At 46.3% G+C, this 25,182-nt stretch overlaps 1 protein-coding gene across 1 annotated transcript; it reads right to left on the bottom strand.

The window, feature by feature from the left end:
• Window positions 1-475: 475 nt before the first annotated feature.
• On the bottom strand, window positions 476-14,037 carry slc52a2 (solute carrier family 52 member 2). Its single transcript, XM_048521043.2, has 5 exons — window positions 13,908-14,037; window positions 10,794-10,946; window positions 4,484-5,297; window positions 2,728-2,851; window positions 476-1,617 (listed from the first exon to the last, which is right to left on the bottom strand). Exons 2-5 carry the CDS (start codon window positions 10,924-10,926, stop codon window positions 1,405-1,407), a joined length of 1,284 nt encoding a protein of 427 aa, XP_048377000.1. The 5' UTR covers window positions 10,927-10,946; window positions 13,908-14,037; the 3' UTR covers window positions 476-1,404.
• Between the last annotated feature and the right edge of the window lie 11,145 nt (window positions 14,038-25,182).

Raw genomic sequence — 25,182 nt, 5'->3', positions numbered from 1 at the left:
TGTCTTTGGAACTGGGCTTCTACACCCTCATGCTCCTCCACTTCTGTTAAAAAAAAAGTATTTTTAAAAGAGAGCAATTATCTAACATCTTCCAGTTCTGATGCATCATCACATTGGACTTGAAATATTACTGTTTTTCTCCACAGAAGCTGTCAGACCTGCTGACTTTCTCCAACATCAGTACTTGTGAAAGTAAGTGTGGGTGATTTGACTAATAGAAGTCAAAGGAGGGCTCAGATGGTTTCATTGTTCCCAAACATTATCTCACACCTGCCTTCTCAATGAGTAAATTCTTGTCGAGTGTGATCAAAGTCCCAAAGGCAATTAAAAAGAACACTGCAGGTGCTGGAAATCTGAAACAAACATGGAGAAACAGTAGATATCTTTCAGAATCAAGAACCCAGGTCACTTCAGCAATCAACTGGAGACATGAAATGTTCAAACACTCAATGGACATACTGAAGCCAAAAAGGGATTTGAATTGAGAAATAAAAAAACTTTAATTTATTTCTTTCAAAATTTAAAAAGGTCCACACAACCTTCAGGAACAAGAAAACTTTTAAGTTATTGTTTCTTTACCCCTTCCTTATTCACCTGACCATACAAACACATCAAGATACAGTTGCTCCTGCTTCCAGGTTTCAGAAGAAATTAACAAACTGGAGTGCATTACACAGGGTGCTGAAATTTGCCCTCACCAAGTCCACATATGTAGATGGAAGAGGGAGCATGAAAAAAAAAGTGAGCCCAGCTGTGGGCAGGAGCAGGAACACCTGTCCTGGGCAAATGAAGCCTAGCTGAGGAGCTGCTAGCTTACAGAATAGCAAGGCTTCAACACTGACATTATAAAAATTATTGCAGCATTCTCTTGTGAGGAACCTGTACTTTGTCACTGATTTTTCTTTAGAAAAAAAATCAACTCCAGCTGCATTAATACCTGTTTATTCCTTGCCATTTAAAAAACCCATTTGCACGGAGAAGTGAAGAACAAAAGAAAGTGATAACCACCAGGTGTGCATTTAAAAATACTGACTAGCTCCTTTTACATGGACAGTAGAGAGCCAGTATTCCCCAGTCTGTGCTGCCTCAATATAGAGTCACAGTCTTTAGTGGATTGGGGAAAGAAAGAGGGGGCTGGAATTAAAAAAGTGCCAAATATAGACCAAAAAGGATAAAAGGAGTGTTGGGAGATGAAATTTTAAGTGGGAGAAATATGGAATGGGTGAAGGAGAAATCCAGGCCCAATTGCAAAGAGATAGAGCGCCTTCTAGCAGGGTTTAAAATCCTCGTGTTATCCATTGTCAAGCACAATACCCTTGAGGCTCCTTTGCCTGTGCAATTAGTCTTTGCTGTGGTTTGAAGGCTTCCTCTGGGTTCAGTCTGATAAGATGTCTCCTCTGCCAGTCACTGCCCACAGGTATCCACACATGCCTGCCCTGATGTGAAGAGCTGGTAGATGCTAACCAAAGGGAACATGACCAAAGCACCGATCAATGAGCCAACCTGAATGGATGCTCCGCACCAGACCAGGGCCAGATGACCTGCCTCATGGAGGATGCTGCCAATCACCACTTTCAGGTAGGAGAACAAGCCAGTAAACAGCATCCATGCAATCACCTGAGAAAGAACCACAGATGGAAAATTGGGGAGTATCACAGCCATGTGTCAGTTACACCAACATGCTCCCAAAATCTGATCCTCTTGGCACACTGACCAACATGGATCCCTCAGCTGATATCACAAAATAGCCGCTTATCTCATGGTGCAACTTAGCCGCTGCACTTCCTGGGAGCATACTTTGAAAGCATTACACTGGCTGTAAAGCTGGTTGCTAACTTCTCAGCCATTCCAGCATTATGGTTAGACAGCCATATGCCTCTCCTTGCAGAGAGACTAGATGTAGGGAAAATGGTGAGTAACAAAGCCAGTCGCAACTTCAGGAGAAACTTCCGAGAGTGATAAGTTTTTTGTTTCATGCATTGTTAGCATCACTGACATGGACGGCATCTGTTGTCATTTCCAACTGCCCTCAGGAGGAGTGACTTGCTGGGCCATTTCACACAATGGTTATGATTCAACCACATTGCTGTGGGTCTGCAGTCATGTGCTGGCCAGACTGGGTAAGGATGGTAAGTGTCCTCCCCACCCCCCCCCCCCCCACCCTGCCACAGAAAATGAGGGGTTTGATGACAATCCATGATTGTCATCAGTCACAGTCACTGAGACTAGTTATACATTCCAGGTGCGTGAACCGAATAAAAACTCCCAAGTAGTGAGATTTGGACCCACACCCTGTATCATAATCCTGGATCTTGTAAATTGTGTATCCAGTGGCATTACCAGCCTAACATTATTCCGGAATAAGCAGACAGATGTTCTGTAGGCAGCTCACTGCACTCGAGATGCAAATTGCTTCACTCCCTATAGATGTTTCTAGACTGGAGTTTCTCCAGAACTGTTTCAGCTCTCCATCAACCAGCGTTCATTTTATTTTAATTAGCTAGATGTTTTTAAATTGAGCATTCCCTCAAAATATAATTAAGAAGAAAGAATAAAATGGCACGTTAACAAAAGTTAGATAAAAAAGGAGGAATAGGAGTTGAGCAATAGATAGAGATCAGTTGCCTGTTCTTATGCAGTAAAACACTACCATGCATCTTGCTAGTGGTTTAAGCAATAGCCTGAATGGTATCCCAGAGTTTAGTCATTTTCCTTCACTATACTCACCACTAAAACAACACCCATCGAGTTTCCAAGCAGTGGGGGACATGGACTGAGTGCTGCCAACATCAAAATGTAGACTCCACACAGTAATCCTAGAAATGCCAGGACACCAAGTCCAATATGGGACCTGCGCAAAACCAAAACAGCATGAAGAACAGATTGAAGGTGATTTTCTGCTGTGGCACTGACCAGGTTAAAGTAACAGTCAACTAGCCACAGCATTTTCTTAAAAAAAGTGCACATGTGAGAAACAGAGTGCAAAAGCAGCTCAACAGCCACAGTTCACACTAAAAAATACCATTTGGCCCAATCAGTTTATGCCTGACTGGCAATAAAAAGAAAAAAAGTAGGGACATGGCGAGTAAGAGTGGAAGAGACAGATCTAGGTGAACAAGCTAAGGACAATTAAAAGGGAACAGGTTCTGAGCTGCAGAGGGAGAATTTTTAAAAAAGTAAACTGGAGAATGTGGCCAGTATTTAATCAGAATTCAAACAGGAATGAACTAAGATTATGGGTAGTTAAAGAGGTTTTTAAAAAAGCAAGGAGGTTACAGGAGGTACAGAAAACCTTGGTTAGGCAACATTTGGAGTAGTGCACACAGTTCTGGTCCCCACATTGTAGGAAGGATTTCCCTCCCCTCAGCCTTTACTTATTCACAGGATGAGGGCATCGTTGACCAGGCAGCATTTATTGCCCAGCTAACAAAGTGTGAAGCTGGATGAACACAGCAGGTCAAGCAGCATCTTAGGGGCACAAAAGCTGATGTTGTTTCAGGCCTAGACCCATCAGACAGTGGGTTTGGGTTCCTGAGATGCTGCTTGGCCTGCCATGTTCATCCAGCTCCACTTTGTTATCTCAGATTCTCCAGCATCGGCAGTTCCCATTATCTCTGATCAGCATTTATTGCCCATCCTTAATTGGGGACTCAATTACTAGGGATCATGATTTCAAGAAGAGAGGGGAGAAAAGTTTAAGGGAGATGTGTGTGGAAAGTTATTTATGCAGAGGGAGTTGTGTTGCCAGTGGAGGTGGTAGAGGTGGGCACAATAGTGTCATTTAAGATGTATCTAGACAGATACATGAATGGGCATGGAGCAGAGGGACACAGATCCTTGGAAAATAGGCAACAGGTTAGACAGAAGATCTGGATCAGTGCAGGCTTGGAGGCCTGTTCTTGCGCTGTAAATTTTGTTCTTTGTTCTCTGCTCAAAGCCCAATCTCTACTTTTCCCTCTTATTTAAAATTCTTCATTCCCAGTATCATTCTAGAAAATCTCAGACTCTCTCCAGGCATTAAATAAAGATTCTTTAATAAGTTGCCCAGAACTGAACAATTCTCCAAGTGTAGTTTCAAGGGGACTGGAACACACTCCCTAGGAGCGTAATTGAGGCAGGAAATATCAACCTTTAAAAAGAAAAGTATTTGAGCACTGAAATGTTAGCAGGCTTCAGGCAGAGTAATGGAAAGTAGAACTAGTGCAAGTTCAGTGTAGCTTTACTGGTATGTACTCAGATGAATTGAAAGGCTACTTCCATACTGTATGGTTCTATAAGGAGAATGGAGGAGAGAAGGCTATTCTTCCTTAGTCAAAGAATACCGGAGATGTATGAGATTTTCCGCATCATGAATGGCTGTGATGGGACAAGTTGCAGGATGATTGATCAGAGGCAAAAGCACTTAAGAGTACACAAAGACAATAATGACATTAAAATGCAGCATGCAGAAAGCAGATACTGTAGTAATTCAAAATGATCTCACCTCAAGAGTGCAAACATGGCAACAAAGCAGGCCAACGGATTGGCGAGATTCCCAAGCACCACTGCCAGGTGAAAGGTGGTGCTCCCATATGGCAGGCAGGAGTAGGTTTGGATTGATGGCAGCACCCCATTGGTCAGAGCATTGGAGAAAGCCAGCAAGATAAGCAGGTAGATGTTACGGGCAGCGCAGAATGGAGGTGGTGGTGTTTTGGGGGCTGGCTGACTCTCTGCGGTCAGCTGCCATGATTCATTGTTGACGTGGGTAGCGTGCTGCTTGTTGCTGCTTTTTTGGACCAGTCCAACAAAGGACAACAGGGAGATCGACATTAGCCCCACTAAAAGCCAGAAGAAGGCACTAGCTGTAAAGTTCTCCTTAAGGTAGTGTGGCTGGAGGGATTGGGAGCCATTGGCAGCCGAACTGTTGCGACACTCCAACTGGCCCACACCCTGCACTAGGGCTGCCACACATGGGAAGAGAGCACTGAAGCCCTGGCCTACAAAGAAGGTCCTGATGTACTTGGGTGGGAGGCGGTACATGAAGGGCAGGAAGGTGACATTGGAAGTGCAGCAGACCAAGGCTAAGGCGAAGGCCAGGGTCAGGAAGGCTACACTGTGCTGCTTTCCACCAACCAACACAGTCCGATCCCAGGTGAGTGCTAAGGCAATGGAGGAGATCACACCCAGTGCTTGGATGAAGTGGATAAGATAACGTTCATTCAGCAGACCCGGGGAGAACCTGTGTGCAAGGGTGACCAGTAAGGGGCCGACATTTGAAAAGGCAATCAGTACTGTCAAATAGGCTGGCAGATTCCATGCTAGGGAGCAAAGAAATAAAACAAAAAGATAAGTCAGAAACAGATCCTTCGACAAACACTAATCCCATACCCTACTGTGCCCCAGCATTTTAAATTACTCACCAAGGTCAGTCTTAAAATGTAGAGTGTATCTGCCTCTATGCCCTCTTTTTTAGGCAACACATTCTACATTTCTACCATCCCACATGGAAGATTTCCTGCCCCGACCCCCAGATCTCCACTTCCGCTTCACCTTAAACCGCAGATCTTCAGTGTGGGGGGGGGGGGGGGCAAGCGCGCACACAAAACGCTTTGGGTGGGGGCGGGGGGGTGGTGTCCTTAATTCCGTCAAATATATTGTGGCCAAAGAGAAAAAACCTTTACTTGCTAAATCTCTCTTTTTGACAATCTTTCCTTTTGAAGGGCCTCAGCTGTTTGTAAATACACTATACTAGACATACACCAAACTCTTGGCATGCCTGTAACTTGCTGCCGAGGAATGCTATCTTTAAAACATTCCCAATTGTCCAAACATAGACTCACCTGCAAAGTAGCTGCTTCCAGTCTATGTTTGTCAGACCCTGTCTAACAATATTGAAATTGGCCCTCCCCAGTTTAGATACGTCACGTCAGCATTCTTATCCTTTTCCACAAGGACTTTGAAACATATGGGGTTATGGCCACCATCTGCAAAATGCCCACTCACTGACCAGTTTCGTGCCCTACCACAGCCCCTTCAAGAACATCTATCTACATACTGGCACAAAAAGCTGTCCTGGGCCCAATTAAAATTCCACCCAGTCCAATCCTTTCACTCTAAAGGTACTCCCAGTTAAATGTTAAAGTTGAAATAGTCTCCAACTAAAACCCAGTTAGATTTCAGAATATAAAATCAGTACAGCACAGGACTCAGCCCTTTGGCCCATCGTGTTTGTGCTGACCACTTGAGCATCATGGATAGTACTGAAGTGGTGTCTAAACTAAGCCCACCTACCTGCACACAGTCTGTATGCTTCTATTCCCTCCCTGTTCATCTCTGTCTAAATGCCTCTTAAATATTACTATCATGTCTGCTGTACCTCCCATGGTGGTATATTCCAGGTAGCTGGCATCCGCTGTGCCAAATAAGTCTGCTTTAAAAAAACTTTTCCCTCCTCACCATAAACCTATGCCCCCTAGTGGCAGCCAGAATTTATAACTAACACTGCCTCCAGTTTCATCTATTACTAACAATTGTTAAGAGAAATCCAAAACAACGGTCACCCTGTAACCATTTTGTGTTTCACAAGGAAACATTATGCTGGGATCAGTTCAGGTCTTTTTGTCCACCAGATCTGAGAACTAGCTGTGCAACATGAGACTGCATAAGCACCCAGACACAACTGGTCAAATTGTTTATTCCCAGTGCTCTGCAATTTAGAGATAAATAGAACAGGGCAACATCAGTGGATATAGTCACAGAGGTCTACAGTCCCAATGCACACTGGTCAAAAATAAAAATTCTAATCCCACTTTGCAGCATTTGGTCCATAGCCTCACATGCCTTGGCATTGCCAGTGCGCATCTAAATACTTCTTCAATGTAATGAGGGTTTCTGCCTCTACCACCCAGAGAGGCAGTGAATGCCAGATTCTCAGAACTCAAAATTATTTCCTCACATTTCCTAACAGTAAATCCAAGCCCCCCTGGTCATTGATCGCCTCCTCAAGGGAAAAGCTTATTCCTGTCTGTCTACACCCCTCAGTCTTGTGCATCTCAATCATGTTGTTTTCTCTCTGGAGCAGAGGGGGAACAAATGCAGGCTACCCAATCTCTCTTCATAACTAAAACGCTCCAGCCCAGGCAAAACAACCTGGTAAATCTCCTGTGTCCTTTTCAGTGCAGTCACATCCCTAGATTACAGATCAGCAGAATGGTCTGGCTGTGGCCGAACCAATACTTTTAAATACACATCCAGCATAACCTCCCTGCTTCAGCTGGCAAAGGGAGGCATTGTATATGCCTTCTTAACCACTTTATCTACACTTAAGGGATGTACATATTCAAAGTGCCTCTGAGTCTTTCCCAGGGTCATATTGTTTATTATGTATTCCCCTGCCTTTTTAATCCAGACCACTTATACCCTCACGCAATCTAAGGTTGTCCTCATTATTTATCTGTGAACTTACTGATCAGATACAGGAAGGGGTTACTCAGCCAGAACATCAAACAGCATCTATACAGTCCACAAAAAACAAAACAAACAGTCTTTCCATTCCAGGAAATGTCCAAAGAAAGTGACAGCTGGTCAGAAATGTAAAACTGTGCTGATTACATGAAAGTCATTTAATACTGCTCCAACACAGAAGCACAAGAACATTGAGAATCTCGTCTGGGGCGGGGAAGACAGACTGATTTGGATATTGAGCTCAAATGATTAGCTATGTTATTATATTGAATGGCAGAGCAGACTTGAGCAGTCAGATGGCCCACTAATTTTTTTTATATATACACATTTAAAGATTTTGAATTTCCTAACACCTATATCCAAGTCAGGATGCCAAAAGCATTTCACAGCCAAGCACAGGCACCTTAACAGTAGGAGGCATGGCTGGCAATTTGAAAATGTTGCTTAGCAAGATCAACCTACTAAATGGAGACAGAAGGTGATAAAAGGCTGTTTGAGAGGTTGGAACCCAGTGTGCAAGGTGTACCACAAATGCTGGATTTCTTACTGTTTGTGACATTCATAAGTGATTAGATGACAACAGGAATGCTGCAAAGGGTGTAGGCAGTAGGGTGGTTGCAGAATGATAAACTTGCAAATGACCCAAAGATTGGCCTGGTGATTGACAATGCTGAAAGTATTAGGTTACAGGAAGATATAAACAGATTAGTCAGACAGAAATTAACCCTGATATTTGTGAGGTGTCACACTTTAAAGAGAGACAAAGGAGTACTGCATGAATGACAAGACACTAGGGAAAGTCAGAGGGATCTTGGAGTGCTTGTCCACAGATCCCTGAAGATGGCAGGGCAGGTTAATAAGATATATAGTGAGACAATGGTGTGCATTTAAGACACATGTGCTGTCCTGTTTTTCTTTTTCTTGCAGAGGGGTTTGTCACAATGGTACAAGAGAAGTTTCCTCCTGGGAGGTAGTGTTTGGATTTCTCCCTGGATGTTCCCCCCCCCCCCCCCCCCCAAGAATAAGACAAAAGAACCATGAATGGTGGGGTCAGTCTCAGACCCAGAGGACTTTGGAAACTGAGAACTGCGGATGCTGTAAATCAGGAACAAAAATAGAAGTTACTGGAAAAACTCAGGCCTGGCAGCACCTGCGAAGAAAAAAAAGCAGAGTTAATGTTTCAGGTCTGGTGACCCTTCCTCGGTTCTGTTTTTTTCAAAATTCAGATGGACCTGCTGAGCTTTTCTCACAACTTGTGTTCCAGATGACTTTTTGAGTTTTACTTTCAGTTGGTTTCTTCGGTAGTTAACTGCTGCAGTGGACAGCTAGAGTCCTTTCTGTTGCCAGATTGAAGACTTGGAGAGATTTCCTCTTAAAAACCAGAAGGGACAGATTATTTTGGTATTTCTTTCTACTGGACTGGACAGACACAGTATGCAAGAGTAATAGATAATTGTTTTGTGCATTGGCAAATAAAAATGCAGAGGGTATTTATGGGGTGCTGTGTTATTTGGAACAGTTGAGGATTATTGCTTACATAATATTGGCTTGTTCATTTATCAGAGTAATGTTATGTTGATTCTGTGTTTTGGTGCATCTTATTTGCATTGCGAGAATAAAAAAAAGTGTTTTGATTAGCACTTGGTCATGGACCGAGCAACTCATTTCTGGAACACAGCACCTTCACTTGCTTTGAAATAGACCTTATTTGTGACATACTTTGGGGGAGGCTGGTCTGGTTTCTAACAATAGGCAGGCAGGATGCTGGCCTTTATCACTTGAGACAAAGAGCAGGGGAGTTTTTGTTGGAGCTATATAGGACTTTGGTGAGGCTGCAGCTGGAGTACTGTGTGCACTGGATACCACACTGTAGGAAGAATGTGGTTGCACTGGAAAGAGTTCAGAAGAGATTCACCAGGATGTTGCCTGGGATGAACATTTCAGCAATGAAGAATATAGAACAACACAGGCCCTTTGGACCACGATGTTGTATCCTACTCTAAGATAGGAAAACATAGGGCGTGCAGGGCAGATCTATCATCCACGTGCCGATCCAGGAGCCACCTGAACGTTCTTAACATATCTGACTCCACAATCATTGCCGGCAGCACATTCCACACACCCACCACTCTGAAGTACCTACCTCTGGCAATTCCCCTGTACCTTCCTCCAAATCACCTTAACATTATGTGCCCTTGTAATAGCCATTTCCGCCCAGGGTGGAAAAAGTCTGACTATCCACTTTGTGCCTCTCATCTTGTAAACCTCTATCAAGTCACCTCTCATCCTTCTTCACTCTAATGAAAAAACCCTCGCTCCCTCAACCTTTCCTCGCAAGGCCTGCCCTCCAGTCCAAGCAGCATCCTGGTAAACCTCCTCTGCGCCCTCCTCTAAAGCTTTCATTTTTCCTATAATGAGATGACCAGAACTGAACACAATAAAACCCAGAGTTAGACAACATTTGGAATAGAGCTGCAGCATAACCTCATGGCTCTTGAACTCAATTTCCCTGCCAAAGAAAGCAGGAAATTGGGACTAGTGCAATAGTACAGCAAATCCTTTTATTAAGCAACACCTATGGCTCATGTGCTGGTTGATCTAAAGGTCCACATAATGAATGTAAAAACACATACTGAGTAATTGGTATGTAATACAACATACTTTGTATACAGCATAAAATCACTTCAGTAAAACAAAATAAAATTTAAAAAGACAACTTAGTCATCTCATTCACACTCTCAACTGACTAGAGATTGTGGAGACTGTGATAATACAGTAAACATCCAGTATTTGAAGTGTACAATTTTTGCTGGCTGAGAGTTAAAATAAAGTTTGCTGCAGTATATCCTAAGCCATTACCCACATATCTACACTGCCAGGGTCTGTTTAAGGTTGGCAATGGCCTAGTGGTATTATTGAGTCTTGGTTAATAATCTAGCAATGTTCAAAAGGACCCTAGTTTGAATCTTACCATGGCAGATGATGGAATTTGAATTCCAGATTTTATTCTATTGAATTAAGAGTCAAATGATAATCATGAAATCATTGCTGATTGTTGGAAAACCCTATCTGGTTCACTAGTGTCGTTTAGGGAAGAAAACTGCTGTCCTTACTTGGTCTGGACTACATGTAACTCCAAACCTACAGCAATGTGGTTGTCTCAACTGTTCTCTGGGAATGAGCAATAAATGCTGGCCTGGCCAGTGACACCCTTGTCCCGTGAATGAATTAAAACAAATTTAGACAACCGGTGGGGGGGGACGACCAATAAAGAAACTTCTAAATCTAACAGCCACAGCAATTATATTAGAAAGCAAAGTATCTGGTCCCCCTCACCCTCTGGGACTCACCTTCAGGGAGAATCTTTGTTACGACTGGAAGCTCAACCCACAAGGAGTTCACTGCAACCCAAGACCCCATTCCGAACATGGCCACCAGCAGGTGGGCAAAGGGAGTGTTTTTGAAATCTTGCATCGGCATCATGTGGCAAGGAGCCCTGGTTTCTTTAAAAGCAGAAAAAAAAGAAAGAAAGTCACTCAACATGATCAGGGTGAGTATTACCTTGGGAACTGGGTTTGGTCTCAATTCCCAGCACTGCCCTCCCGCTACCCACCCCCACAAACACACCAACACCATTCCACATTTACATCAATTTAAAAGGCAATCACACTGGAACAGCACCTTCCAGTGGAAGGTGATTGCACTGCACATGAAAAGACTGACATTGAGATCACAGCAACCATGGGTTAAAAGGAGTGGCATTTTAGGCCCTCATACTTGAGGTATTGTTTGAGATATTAGTTGATTTAGGGCAAGACTCAATTTTTGGTTCAGCTCCATTACATGCCTGGCTAACATCCAGATGATTTAAATTTCAGGTGCATCGATTGATTTGGTTATTGTCATGTCTACAAAAATACAGTGAAAACCTGGTTTACGAGCAGATCGCAGCAAGCAAAAAGGATGTACAAATCCACTCAAAAGCTTTAACAGCCAGAGGAACTGTTCCTGAACCTGCTTGTGCATGTTCAGAATTCTGAATCTTCTGCCTGATGGAAGAGGTTGTAGGAGGGCATTACTGGGGTGCAATGGGTCTTTGATGATGTTTTTTGCCTTTCTGCAGCAGTGAGCCATGTAAAGAGTCCAGTGGTGGAAGGTGGGCCTCTCTGATGGTCTGGGCTGCGCACACCACTTCTGCAGTTTTAGTGTCCTGGACACAGCAGTTGCAATACCAGGCCATTATGCACCAAGACAGTACACTTTCAATGGTGCGCCTGCAGAAGTTGGCGAGATCTTATGGACATCCCAAGTTTCCTGAGCCACCTGAGAAGAGGTGCTGTTCTGCCTCTACATGAAGTCCAGGACATGTAGTTGATTATCAGCATTGTGAGGGACTGAATGTCCTTCACTCTCTCAACCTCAGTTCCGTTGATGTAGATTGGGGGGTGGGGCAATGTTCTCCTCCTTTCTTTCTGAAATTGAAGATCAGTTCTTTTGTTCTGCCGATGTTGAGAGAGAGTTTTTTTGTTGCACCATTGTTGAGCCCTCTCTTCTATATTCTGACTTTCTGCCTCTCCCATCCTTTGGGGGCAGTGAATTCCAGATTCCCCACCAACCTCTGGGGTGAAAAGAAAAATTGTCACATCTCCTCTAAACCCCCTGCTCTTTGCCTTAAATCTTTGCTCCTGCTCCTTCATCAAGGGAAAAAAATTCTTGTCCACCTTGTCTATGTCCAACATGAAACTTATAAATCTGAAATTATGTCCCCTTTCAGTCTCTTCTGCTCCAAGCAAGTTAACCCCAGTTGTCCAATCAGTCTTCATTACTGAAGCTCTCTAGCCGAGGCAACAATTTGAGTAAGTCTCTTTTGCATCCTCTCCAGTGGACTGCTGTGGAAAGGCTGTCAACATCAATAACCCCTTCACACCCTGGTAATGATATCCTACAACTTCTTCCATCAGGCAGAAGATACAGAAGCCTGAATATATAGAACAGCACAGTACAGGCCCCTCAGCCCATGACATTGTACTGAATTTTTACTCTAAACCTAAAAAGGTCTATCTAACCTCCACCCCTACCTTATACTATCATCCATATGCCTATCTAATAGCTGCTTAAATGCCCCTAATGAGACCTACTCCACTCCCTCTCTGGCAATGCATTCCACACCCCTACCACTGAGTGAAGAACCTACCTCTGATGGCTCCCCATGTCTGCCTCCACTCACTTTAAAACTAGGAAAGAAAGTCTGACTGATAAGCAAGCTCTCTTGCCTCAAGATGACTGATCTTGCTAATGCTGATCTCATGTAGCACACAGCCTACGCAATGTAACCTGTACCTCTGACTGAGTCATTTTGATCCATATAGCCTTGCTTAATGTGATCTGCCTATACTGCTTGTACACAAACTGTTCACTACTTCAGTCCACACAATAATAAACCAATCAATCCCTCCTATCCTGTTGATTTCAGAACACATCATTCACTCTGTGGCTTAACTGATCAGTTCCAGCATAACCACTCTGCTAAATTCTACATCTCAGCTAAGAAAGGCAAGAACTCCATCTACAATTTTCCAGTTCAACTGGAAGACTGAAGTCTCTGATCAATTATCACTCTGACAAGCTCTCATCATTTATTCTCCAGTGTTATGTGGTTACTGTTGGGGATGGGGCAGGCATCTACATTATACCCACAACAGACTTATTGCCTTTATTTTTTTTTACTTCTATCCATATCATCACCACATCTTGGTTCCTGAAGTTCCCTCTCTATTGTGTCACTAACAGACCCCATCCTCCACTTTCATTGCAGAAAGTATACTTTGTTCATTGAAAGAAACCTTTTAATGTACATACACAGACACCGAAGCAGTTCTGCACTGACTTTGAGAGTCAAGAAAAAAAACAAACATTACATCATAAATTTTTAAAACTTGTGGGTCTGACAGTTTATGAGACAGAAAGCAATTCGACACGACTGACACTAATGTCATTCACTTAAAAAATAATAAATACCAAAAAAACCCAAAGCTAACATGGTTCTGTAAACCTTGCAGAACAAGAAAAGTTCAATAGCTGACTGAAGGTCACCATCCCAAACAGTTCTCCACCCACACCACACAGAAGTCACCTAGCTTGCAGAAAGATCACTCTACGTTTTCTGTTTTCGCTTCAAAATTCCAATATCCTCATTGTTTCACTTTCATTTGAAAAAAGTAATCGATTTTTGTCATTGTCAATTGACCTCGAACTTTTAATAGCTCCTCAGGCAGGGAGGGAACTCCAAACTACCATTATCGTTTGCAGAAAGAAATACTTCTTGGCAACTTTCGGCACGTGGCTATGCCTCCAGTCAACGACCTTGTCAAAAACAACGACCAACTTTTAACCACAAAAAGGTACACATATAGCAAAGAGCCAGCAATTTAGAACCAGGAAGGCAACTTTAGGAGGACTTGTACCTGTAGTGCTATAACTTTCCCAGGCAGTGTTCTGCAACTGTTTTCCTCATTCAGCAACCCCTCCCCGACAAAGAGAAAGCAAACTTTAGGTTATTTAACTAGACCTTATTCCATACACTCAAGAACACAACAGGACCACACAATAAGAAGTATTCGGATTGGCCTGGTATTACTTATACCATCCAATCGAGATGGATTTTGTCTTAAAGGAACACCCTCTTCAAGGGGATGATCAATCATTTGTTCTGCGGACAAAATGCAACGAATTGGCGAGACTTTTCATCTTATTTTTAAACTTCCAGAAGAAATCCCACAAACATTTCAATGCCCCTGGCCCTCATTCACTCGGTGACTATTTGATATGCAGGAAAAAATCCCCAAACAAAAGAGATCACTCTTTAAAAGAATGCAGACGTAGAAATGCAATCGTGACAGGAACAGCGAATTTCACCAGAGGGAATGCAACATTTTGCAACCCACGGCTGGCAATCCGCAGGGGAAAAATAAAACCCGCTACATTATGAATAGTACACAGCCAGCTAGTCAGGGAATCTGCTCGGTGTCACGTAATTCAAGTGGGAGCTTGGACAAACACTTTCAGAGCATCTCACTGCGCTCTCACATCCAAAATGACTTGTGTTACGTCACCGTGGGTTCGAGTCCCTTACAGAGACTATGATCTCAGTATTACACTGTCACAGAGAGTTGAAGAAACAATAATCTGGGGATGTTAAATCGGACAAGCAGTACTGTGGGAGTGGTGTTATATTGGGGAGGGCAGTACTGTGGGAGTGCTGTTATATTGGGGAGGGCAGTGCTGTGGGAGTGCAGTTATATTGGGGAGGGTAGTACTGTGGGAGTGCTGTTATATTGGGGAGGGCAGTACTGTGGGAGTGCAGGTATATTGGGGAGGGCAGTACAGTGGGAGTGCAGTTATATTGGGGAGAGCAGTACTGTGGGAGTGCAGTTATATTGGGGAGGGCAGTACAGTGGGAGTGCAGTTATATTGGGGAGGGCAGTGCAGTGGGAGTGCTGTTATATTGGGGAGGGCAGTACTGTGGGAGTGCAGGTATATTGGGGAGGGCAGTGCAGTGGGAGTGCTGTTATATTGGGGAGGGCAGTACTGTGGGAGTGCAGGTATATTGGGGAGGGCAGTACAGTGGGAGTGCAGTTATATTGGGGAGGGCAGTACTGTGGGAGTGCTGTTATATTGGGGAGGGCAGTACTGCGGGAGTGCTGTTATATTGGGGAGGGCAGTACTGTGGGAGTGCAGTTATATTGGGGAGGGCAGTACTGTGGGAGTGCTGTTATATTGGGGAGGGCAGTACTGCGGGAGTGCTGTTATATTGGGGAGGGCAGGACAGTGGGAGTGCAGTTATATTGGGGAGGGCAGTGCAGTGGGAGTGCTGTTATATTGGGGAGGGCAGTGCAGTGGGAGTGCTGTTATATTGGGGAGGGCAGTACTGTGGGAGTGCAGTTATATTGGGGAGGGCAGTGCAGTGGGAGTGCTGTTATTATTGGGGAGGGCAGTGCTGTGGGAGTGCTGTTATATTGGGGAGGGCAGTACTGTGGGAGTGCAGTTATATTGGGGAGGGCAGTACAGTGGGAGTGCAGTTATATTGGGGAGGGCAGTACTGTGGGAGTGCAGTTATATTGGGGAGGGCAGTGCAGTGGGAGTGCTGTTATATTGGGGAGGGCAGTACTGTGGGAGTGCAGTTATATTGGGGAGGGCAGTACAGTGGGAGTGCAGTTATATTGGGGAGGGCAGTACTGCGGGAGTGCTGTTCTATTGGGGAGGGCAGTACTGCGGGAGTGCTGTTCTATTGGGGAGGGCAGTACTGTGGGAGTGCAGTTATATTGGGGAGGGCAGTACTGTGGGAGTGCAGTTATATTGGGGAGGGCAGTGCAGTGGGAGTGCTGTTATATTTTGGAGGGCAGTGCTGTGGGAGTGCTGTTATATTGGGGAGGGCAGTACAGTGGGGGTGCCTTCATATTGGGGAGGGCAGTACAGTGGGAGTGCAGTTATATTGGGGAGGGCAGTACTGCGGGAGTGCAGTTATATTGGGGAGGCACAGTACTGCGGGGGTGCAGTTATATTGGGGAGAGCAGTACTGTGGGAGTGCTGTTATATTGGGGAGGGCAGTACAGTGGGGGTGCCTTCATATTGGGGAGGGCAGTACAGTGGGAGTGCTGTTATATTGGGGAGGGCAGTACTGCGGGAGTGCAGTTATATTGGGGAGGGCAGTACTGCGGGAGTGCAGTTATATTGGGGAGGCACAGTACTGCGGGGGTGCAGTTATATTGGGGAGAGCAGTACTGTGGGAGTGCTGTTATATTGGGGAGGGCAGTACAGTGGGGGTGCCTTCATATTGGGGAGGGCAGTACAGTGGGAGTGCAGTTATATTGGGGAGGGCAGTACTGTGGGGGTTCTGTTATATTGGGGAGGCACAGTACTGTGGGGGTGCTGTTATATTGGGGAGAGCAGTACTTTGGGAGTGCTGTTATATTGGGGAGGGCAGTACAGTGGGGGTGCCTTCATATTGGGGAGGGCAGTACAGTAGGAGTGCTGTTATATTGGGGAGGGCAGTACTGTGGGAGTGCTGTTATACTGGGGAGGGCAGTACTGTGGGAGTGCTGTTATATTGGGGAGGGACAGTACTGTGGGAGTGCAGTTATATTGGGGAGGGCAGTACTGTGGGGGTTCTGTTATATTGGGGAGGCACAGTACTGTGGGGGTGCTGTTATATTGGGGAGGGCAGTACTGTGGGAGTGCTGTTATACTGGGGAGGGCAGTACTGTGGGAGTGCTGTTATATTGGGGAGGGACAATACTGCGGGAGTGCTGTTATATTGGGGAGAGCAGTACTGCGGGAGTGCTGTTATATTGGGGAGGCACAGTACTATGGGAGTGCTGTTATATTGGGGAGGGCAGTACTGCGGGAGTGCTGTTATATTGGGGAGGCACAGTACAGTGGCAGTGCTGTTATATTGGGGAGGGCAGTACAGTGGCAGTGCTGTTATATTGGGGAGAGCAGTACTGTGGGAGTGCAGTTATATTGGGGAGGGCAGTACTGCGGGAGTGCAGTTATATTGGGGAGGGCAGGACAGTGGGAGTAAGAGAGATAATGGGAACCCCGCCCACGGCCGACGCCGACGGAACCCCGCCCACGGCCGACGCCAACGGAACCCCGCCCCCGGCCGACGGAACCCCGCCCACGGGCGACGACCTCATCGCTCCGCCCACAACCTCCACAGCCAGCAACCCCAGAGGAGACAGCCACACTGAGCCCTGCCGCATCTTCACCATCCCCCCAGACCTCCCACTGACTGAGGACGAACGGTCAGTCCTTAGCAAGGGGCTCACCTTTGTCCCCCTCCACCCACACATCAACGAATACCAGTCACGGTTGGACATAGAGCAGTTTTTCCGCCGTCTTCGCCTCCATGCCTACTTCTTCAACCGGGAACCTAACCCTCCTTCCACAGACCCCTTCACCCGCTTCCAACACAAGTCCTCCTCCTGGACACCACCCCCAGGCCTCCTACCCTCCCTCGACCTCTTCATCTCCAACTGCCGTCGAGACATTAACCACCTCAACCTCTCCACCCCTCTCACCCACTTCAACCTCTCCCCGGCAGAACGGGCAGCCGTCCGCTCCAACCCCAACCTCACCATCAAACCCGCAGACAAGGGTGGCGCAGTGGTAGTATGGCGCACTGACCTCTACATCGCCGAGGCCAGACGCCAACTCTCCGACACCACCTCCTACCGCCCCCTCAATCATGACCCCACACCCGAGCACCAAACCATCATCTCCAACACCATTCATGACCTCATCACCTCAGGGGACCTCCCACCCACAGCCTCCAACCTCATTGTTCCCCAACCCCGCACGGCCCGTTTCTATCTCCTTCCCAAAATCCACAAACCTGCCTGCCCTGGTCGACCCATCGTCTCAGCTTGCTCCTGCCCCACCGAACTCATCTCCACCTATCTGGACTCCATTTTCTCCCCTTTGGTCCAGGAACTCCCCACCTACGTCCGTGACACCACCCACGCCCTCCACCTCCTCCAGGACTTCCAATTCCCTGGCCCCCAACACCTCATATTCACCATGGACGTCCAGTCCCTATACACCTGCATTCCGCAAGCAGATGGCCTCAAGGCCCTCCGCTTCTTCCTGTCCCGCAGACCCGACCAGTCCCCCTCCACCGACACTCTCATCCGCCTAGCTGAACTCGTCCTCACCCTCAACAACTTCTCTTTTGACTCCTCCCACTTCCTACAGACTAAGGGGGTGGCCATGGGCACCTGCATGGGCCCCAGCTATGCCTGCCTCTTTATAGGTTACGTGGAACAGTCCCTCTTCCGCACCTACACAGGCCCCAAACTCCACGTCTTCCTCCGGTACATCGATGACTGTATCGGCGCCGCCTCTTGCTCCCCAGAGGAGCTCGAACAGTTCATCCACTTCACCAACACCTTCCACCCCAACCTTCAGTTCACCTGGGCCATCTCCAGCACATCCCTCACCTTCCTGGACCTCTCAGTCTCCATCTCAGGCAACCAGCTTGTAACTGATGTCCATTTCAAGCCCACCGACTCCCACAGTTACCTAGAATACACCTCCTCCCACCCACCCTCCTGCAAAAATTCCATCCCCTATTCCCAATTCCTCCGCCTCCGCCGCATCTGCTCCCACGATAAGACATTCCACTCCCGCACATCCCAGATGTCCAAGTTCTTTAAGGACCGCAACTTTCCCCCCACAGTGATCGAGAACGCCCTTGACCGCGTCTCCCGTATTTCCCGCAACACATCCCTCACACCCCGCCCCCGCCACAACCGCCCTAAGAGGATCCCCCTCGTTCTCACACACCACCCTACCAACCTCCGGATACAACGCATCATTCTCCGATACTTTCGCCATTTACAATCCGACCCCACCACCCAAGACATTTTTCCATCCCCACCCCTGTCTGCTTTCCGGAGAGACCACTCTCTCCGTGACTCCCTTGTTCGCTCCACACTGCCCTCCAACCCCACCACACCCGGCACCTTCCCCTGCAACCGCAGGAAATGCTACACTTGCCCCCACACCTCCTCCCTCACCCCTATCCCAGGCCCCAAGATGACATTCCACATTAAGCAGAGGTTCACCTGCACATCTGCCAATGTGGTATACTGCATCCACTGTACCCGGTGCGGCTTCCTCTACATTGGGGAAACCAAGCGGAGGCTTGGGGACCGCTTTGCAGAACACCTCCGCTCAGTTCGCAACAAACAAATGCACCTCCCAGTCGCAAACCATTTCCACTCCCCCTCACATTCTCTAGATGACATGTCCATCATAGGCCTCCTGCACTGCCACAATGATGCCACCCGAAGGTTGCAGGAACAGCAACTCATATTCCGCTTGGGAACCCTGGAGCCTAATGGTATCAATGTGGACTTCACCAGTTTCAAAATCTCCCCTTCCCCTACTGCATCCCTAAACCAGCCCAGTTTGTCCCCTCCCCCCACTGCACCACACAACCAGCCCAGCTCTTCCCCCCCACCCACTGCATCCCAAAACCAGTCCAACCTGTCTCTGCCTCCCTAACCGGTTCTTCCTCTCACCCATCCCTTCCTCCCACCCCAAGCCGCACCCCCATCTACCTATTAACCTCATCCCACCTCCTTGACCTGTCCGTCTTCCCTGGACTGACCTATCCCCTCCCTACCTCCCCACCTACACTCTCTCCACCTATCTTCTTTACTCTCCATCTTCGGTCCGCCTCCCCCTCTCTCCCTATTTATTCCAGTTCCCTCTCCCCATCCCCCTCTCTGATGAAGGGTCCAGGCCCGAAATGTCAGCTTTTGTGCTCCTGAGATGCTGCTTGGCCTGCTGTGTTCATCCAGCCTCACATTTTATTATCTTCGTACAGTGGGAGTGCTTTGTTTTAGAGAAACCACAAGTACACCCCCATGGGTCTGCTTTTTATTTTAACCTGTTTTTCAAATGAATCTGTTTAGGGATGTCACACACCTCGGGAGCAGGTAGGACTTGAGCCCAGGCCTGCAAGTCCAGAGTTAGGGACATTACCACTGCACTACATGAAGTCCCCAATGGGTGTTTTTTTAAAATTCTCTCTATTAACTATCACCAGCAGTGAACTGTGTTTGTTAGTTCAACACTGTGGGCTGCTGGGAGATTGGAACTTATGTGAGGAGTCAGAGAAGGATGAGCAAGGACAAAAAGTAGAAAGTGGAACAAGAACAGTGATAGGCAAAGAAACCAAGGACAAAATTCAAACAGGGCTATCGAGAAAATTAACAGCAAAACAAATAATGTTACAAAGACAATCTTAAAGGCTTTGTGCCTTCATACGTAGAGCATTTGTAATAAAGTGGATGAACTGATTGTAAATGGATACGTTGGGATTAATGGAGACATGGCTGCAGAGTGACATAGAACATCGAAAAGTACAGCACAGTACAGGCCCTTCGGCCCACGACGTTGTGCTGTGGAATAATCCTAATCCAAAAATAAAATAACCTAACCTACATTCCCCTCATAAGATAACAAAGTGTGAAGCTGGATGAACACAGCAGGCCAAGCAGCATCTCAGGAGCACAAAAGCTGACGTTTCGGGCGTAGACCCTTCATCAGAGAGGGAGATGGGGTGAGGGTTCCGGAATAAATAGGAAGAGGGAGGGGGAGGTGGACCGAAGATGGAGAGAAAAGAAGATGAGTGGAGAGGGGAGTATAGGTGGGGAGGGGATAGGTCAGTCCAGGGAAGACGGACAGGTCAAGGAGGTGGGATGAGGTTAGTAGGTAGGAGATGGAGGTGCGGCATGGGGTGGGAGGAAGGGATGGGTGAAAGGAAGAACAGGTTAGGGAGGCAGAGACAGGCTGGACTGGTTTTGGGATGCAGTGGGTGGAGGGGAGGAGCTGGGCTGGTTTTGGGATGCGGTGGGGGCCCTCAATTCACTGCTGTCCATGTGCATGTCCAGCAGTCGCTTAAATGTCACTAATGACTCCGCTTCCACGACTACCACTGGCAAAGTATTCCAAGCGCTCACAACTCTCTGGGGGAAGAACCTCCCTCTGACGTCTCCTTTATACCTTCCGCCAACACCTTAAAACTATGACCCCTCGTGACAGTCAATCCTATCCTGGGGAAAAGTCTCTGGCTATCGACTCTATCCATGCCTCTCATTACCTTGTACACCTCGATCAGGTCACCTCTCTTCCTCCTTCTCTCCAGAGAGAAAAGTCCGAGCTCAGTCAACCTCTCCTCGTAAGACAAGCCCTCCAGTCCAGGTAGCATCCTGGTAAACCTCCTTTGCACCCTCTCCAAAGCCTCCACATCTTTCCTATAATAGGGCGACCAGAACTGGACACAATATTCCAAGTGTGGTCTCACCAGGGTTTTGTAGATCTGCAGCATAACCTCGCGGCTCTTAAACTCGATCCCCCTGTTAATGAAAGCCAAAACACCATATGCTTTCTTAACAACCTTATCCACCTGGGTAGCAACTTTGAGGGAGCTATGCACTTGAACACCAAGATCCCGCAGTTCCTCCACACTGCCAAGAATCCTGCCTTTAATCCTAAATTCAACATTTAATTTCAACCTTCCAAAATGCATCACTTTGCATTTATCCAGGTTGAACTCCATCTGCCATTTCTCAGCCCAGCTCTGCATACTGTCAATGTCTCGCTAAATCCTGCAATAGCCCTCGAAACTATCAACGGCACCTCCAACGTTTGTGTCATCAGCAAACATACTAACCCACCCCTCAACCTCCTCATTCAAGTCATTTATAAAAACTACAAAGAGCAGAGGCCCAAGAACAGAGCCCTGTGGGACACCGCTCAGCACTGACCTCCAGGCAGAATACTTACCATCTACAAACACTCTCTGCCTCCTGTCGGCCAACCAATTCTGAATCCAGCCAAATCATCCTGTATCCCATACCTCCTGACTTTATGAATGAGCCTGCCATGGGGAACCTTATCAAATGCCTTGCTGAAATCCATGTACACTACATCAACTGCTCGACCGTCATCAACCTGTCTCGTGACTTCCTCAAAGAACTCAATAAGATTTGTAAGGCATGACCTGCCCCTCACAAAGCCATGCTGACTCCCTTTAATCACGCTATGCTTTTCTAAAAAGTCATAAATCCTATCCCTCAGAATTCTTTCCAAAACCTTGATGACCACAGACATAAGATTGACTGGTCTGTAATTTCCAGGGATTTCCCTATTCCCTTTCTTGAAAAGAGGAACAACATTTGCCACCCTCCAATCTTCCGGTACGACTCCTGTGGAGAGTGAGGAAGAAAAGATCGTCGCCAGCGGCTTAGCAACCTCCTTTCTCACTTCCCGGAGCAACCTAGGATTAATCTGGTCTGGCCCTGGGGACTTATCAACCTTAATGTTTGCCAAAATTTCCAGCACATCAACTTCCTCAAACTTGATCTGTTCAAGCCTGTTTTCCTGCTCCTCAAAGTTCTCATTTACACCAAGGTCCCTTTCCTTGGTGAAAACCGAAGCAAAAAACTCATTTAGGGCTTCCCCTATCTGCTCAGACTCCATGCACAAGTTCCCTACGCTATCCCTGATCAGCCCTACCTTCTCCCTGATCATTCTCTTATTCCTCACGTATGAGTAAAATGCCTTCGGGTTCTCCCTAATCCTTCCTGCCAAGCCTTTTTCGTGCCCCCTCCTAGCCCTCCTCAGTCCACTTTTGAGCTCCTTCCGAGCAAGCCTGTAATCCTCTAAAGCTGTGCTAGACCCTTGCTTCCTCCACCTTACGTATGCTGCCTTTTTCTTTTTGACAAGAAGCACCTCTGTTCCCGTCATCCAAGGCTCCTTAATCTTACCCCTTCTTACCTGTCTCAGAGGAACAAATTTATGCATCACTCGCAACAACTGCTCCTTAAACAGTCTCCACATGTCTGCTGTGCCCTTTCTGTGGAACAATTGCTCCCAATCTGTAACCAGGGATAGGAACCTGGGGTTGTCCCAGGGTATTCAGGTTTTGGGAAGGACAGGCAAAAAGGGAAACGTCATGGAGTGACATTGCTGGTTAAATTGGAAATTAACAAAAAATAAGAAAGGATATTAGCTTTGACAATGTGGAGTCTGTATGGGTAGAATTGAGAAATACCAAGGGACAGAAAACATTAATGGATGTCATATATAGACCCCCAAACTACAGTGTAATGTTGGGAAAGGCATTAAACAGGAAATTAAAGATGGATGTGATAAGGGAATATCAGTGATCTTGGGTGATTTTAATCTGCGTATAGATTGGGAAAATTAAATTAGCCACAATGCTGTAGAGAAGGAATTACTGAAGTGTATATGGGATGGTCTTCTTGACCAGTATGTGGAGGAATGAACGAAGAGCGGGTCATCTTAGACTAGGTACTGTGTAATGAGAAGGGAATCATTGCCAATCTAGCTGTGCAAGACCCCTTGGGGATGAGCAATTGTAACATGATGATAGAATGTTTTTATTAAGGTGAAGAGTGAGGTTATTGATTTGGAGACTAGGATGCTGAATCTTAATAAAGGAAACTATGAAGATATGAGGCTGACTTGGCCTTGATAAACTGGGGAGAATTACTTAAAGGGGTGCAGGAGATATGCAATGGCAAACATTCAAGGAACGAATGGGGGAACTACAACAACTGTTTATTCCTCTCTGGCACAAAAGCAAAGCAGGTAAGAGGGCCAATGCATGGCTTACAAAGGAAATTAGAGACAGTATCCAATCCAAGGTAGGAGCATACAGATTGGCCAAGAAATATAATATATCTGTGGATTGGGAGTAGTTTAGGATTCAGCAAAGAAGGACCAAGGGATTGATTAAGAAGGGGAAAATACAGCGAGAAAGTAAGCTTGCAGGGAATATAAAGACTGACATGAAGACTTTCTACAGGTCCATGAAGAGAAGGAGATTGGTGAAGACAAATGTAGGTTTCCCACAGACAGTAATGGGGGAATATATAATAGGGGACAAAGAATTGGCTGAGTAACTGAATACATATTCTGGTTCTGTCTTCACGAAAGAGGACACAAATCAGATACCAAAAATGCTGGAGAATGCAAGCTAGTGAGAGGGAAGAATTGAGGGCGATCAATATTAGTAGAGAAATAGTGCTGGGAGAATCGATAGGATTGAAGACAGATAAGTCCCCAGGGCTTGTTAATTTACATATCAGAGTACTGAAGGACGTGGCTGTAGAAATAGTGGATGCATTGGTGAAATATAGAAAGCAGTGGCAAAATCAGACAGAGTCAGCATGGATTTATGATCAGGAAATCATGCTTGACAAATCTGTTGGAATTCCATGAAGCTGTAACTAGTAGAGTTGACAAGGGGGAGCCAGTAGATGTGGTAAATTTAGACTTTCAGAAATCATTTGTCAAAAGTCCCACAAAAGAGATTAATGTGCAAGATTAAAGTATATGGGATTGGGGGAAGCGTATTGAGATGGATAGGAAACTGGCTGGCAGAGAGGAAACAAAGGGTAGGAATTAATGGGTCCTTTTCAAATTGGCAGGCAGTAACGAGTGGGGTGCTACAGGGACCCCAGCTATTCACAATATATGTTAATGATTCAGATGAGCGGACAAAATGTACATCTCAAAGTTTGCAGATGCTGCCAAATTGGGTGGGAGGGTGAACTGTGACGAGGATGCAGAGATCCTTCAGCATGATCTGGACAGGTTGAGTGAGTGGGCACATCAATGGCAGATGTAGTATATAATTGGGATAAATGTGAGGTTATTCAGTTTGGAAGCAAAAACAAGAAGGCAGATTACGACCTAAATGGCTGTAAATTGGGAGAGGGGGAGTGTGCAGTGGGATCTGGGTGTCCTTGTGCACCAGTCGCTGAAGGTAGGCATGCAGGTGTAGCAGGTGGTAAAGAAGATAAATGGTGTGTTGGCCTTCGTTGCGAGAGGTTTTGAGTACAGGAGCAGGGCTGTGTTGTTGCAGTGACACAGGGCCTTGTTGAGGCCACACCTAGAACATTGTGTGCAGTTTTGGTCTCCTTTTCTGGGGAAGGATGCTCTTGCTCACACGGGAGTGCAGCGAAGGTTTACCAGACTGATTCCAGGGATGACGGGTCTGACGCATGAGGAAAGATTGACTAGGTTAGGATTGTTTTCGGTAGAGTTCAGATGAATGAGGGGGGGCTATCTCATTAGAAACATAAAATTCTAACAGGACTGGACAGGGTAGATGCAGGGAGGATGTTCCCGATGGTGGCT

The sequence above is a fragment of the Stegostoma tigrinum genome, chromosome 2 (genome assembly GCF_030684315.1).
Source record: "Stegostoma tigrinum isolate sSteTig4 chromosome 2, sSteTig4.hap1, whole genome shotgun sequence".
NCBI classification, from domain to species: Eukaryota; Metazoa; Chordata; class Chondrichthyes; order Orectolobiformes; family Stegostomatidae; genus Stegostoma; species Stegostoma tigrinum.
Note: the sequence above shows the minus strand (reverse complement) of the source record. Positions and strands in the feature narration are given on the sequence as shown.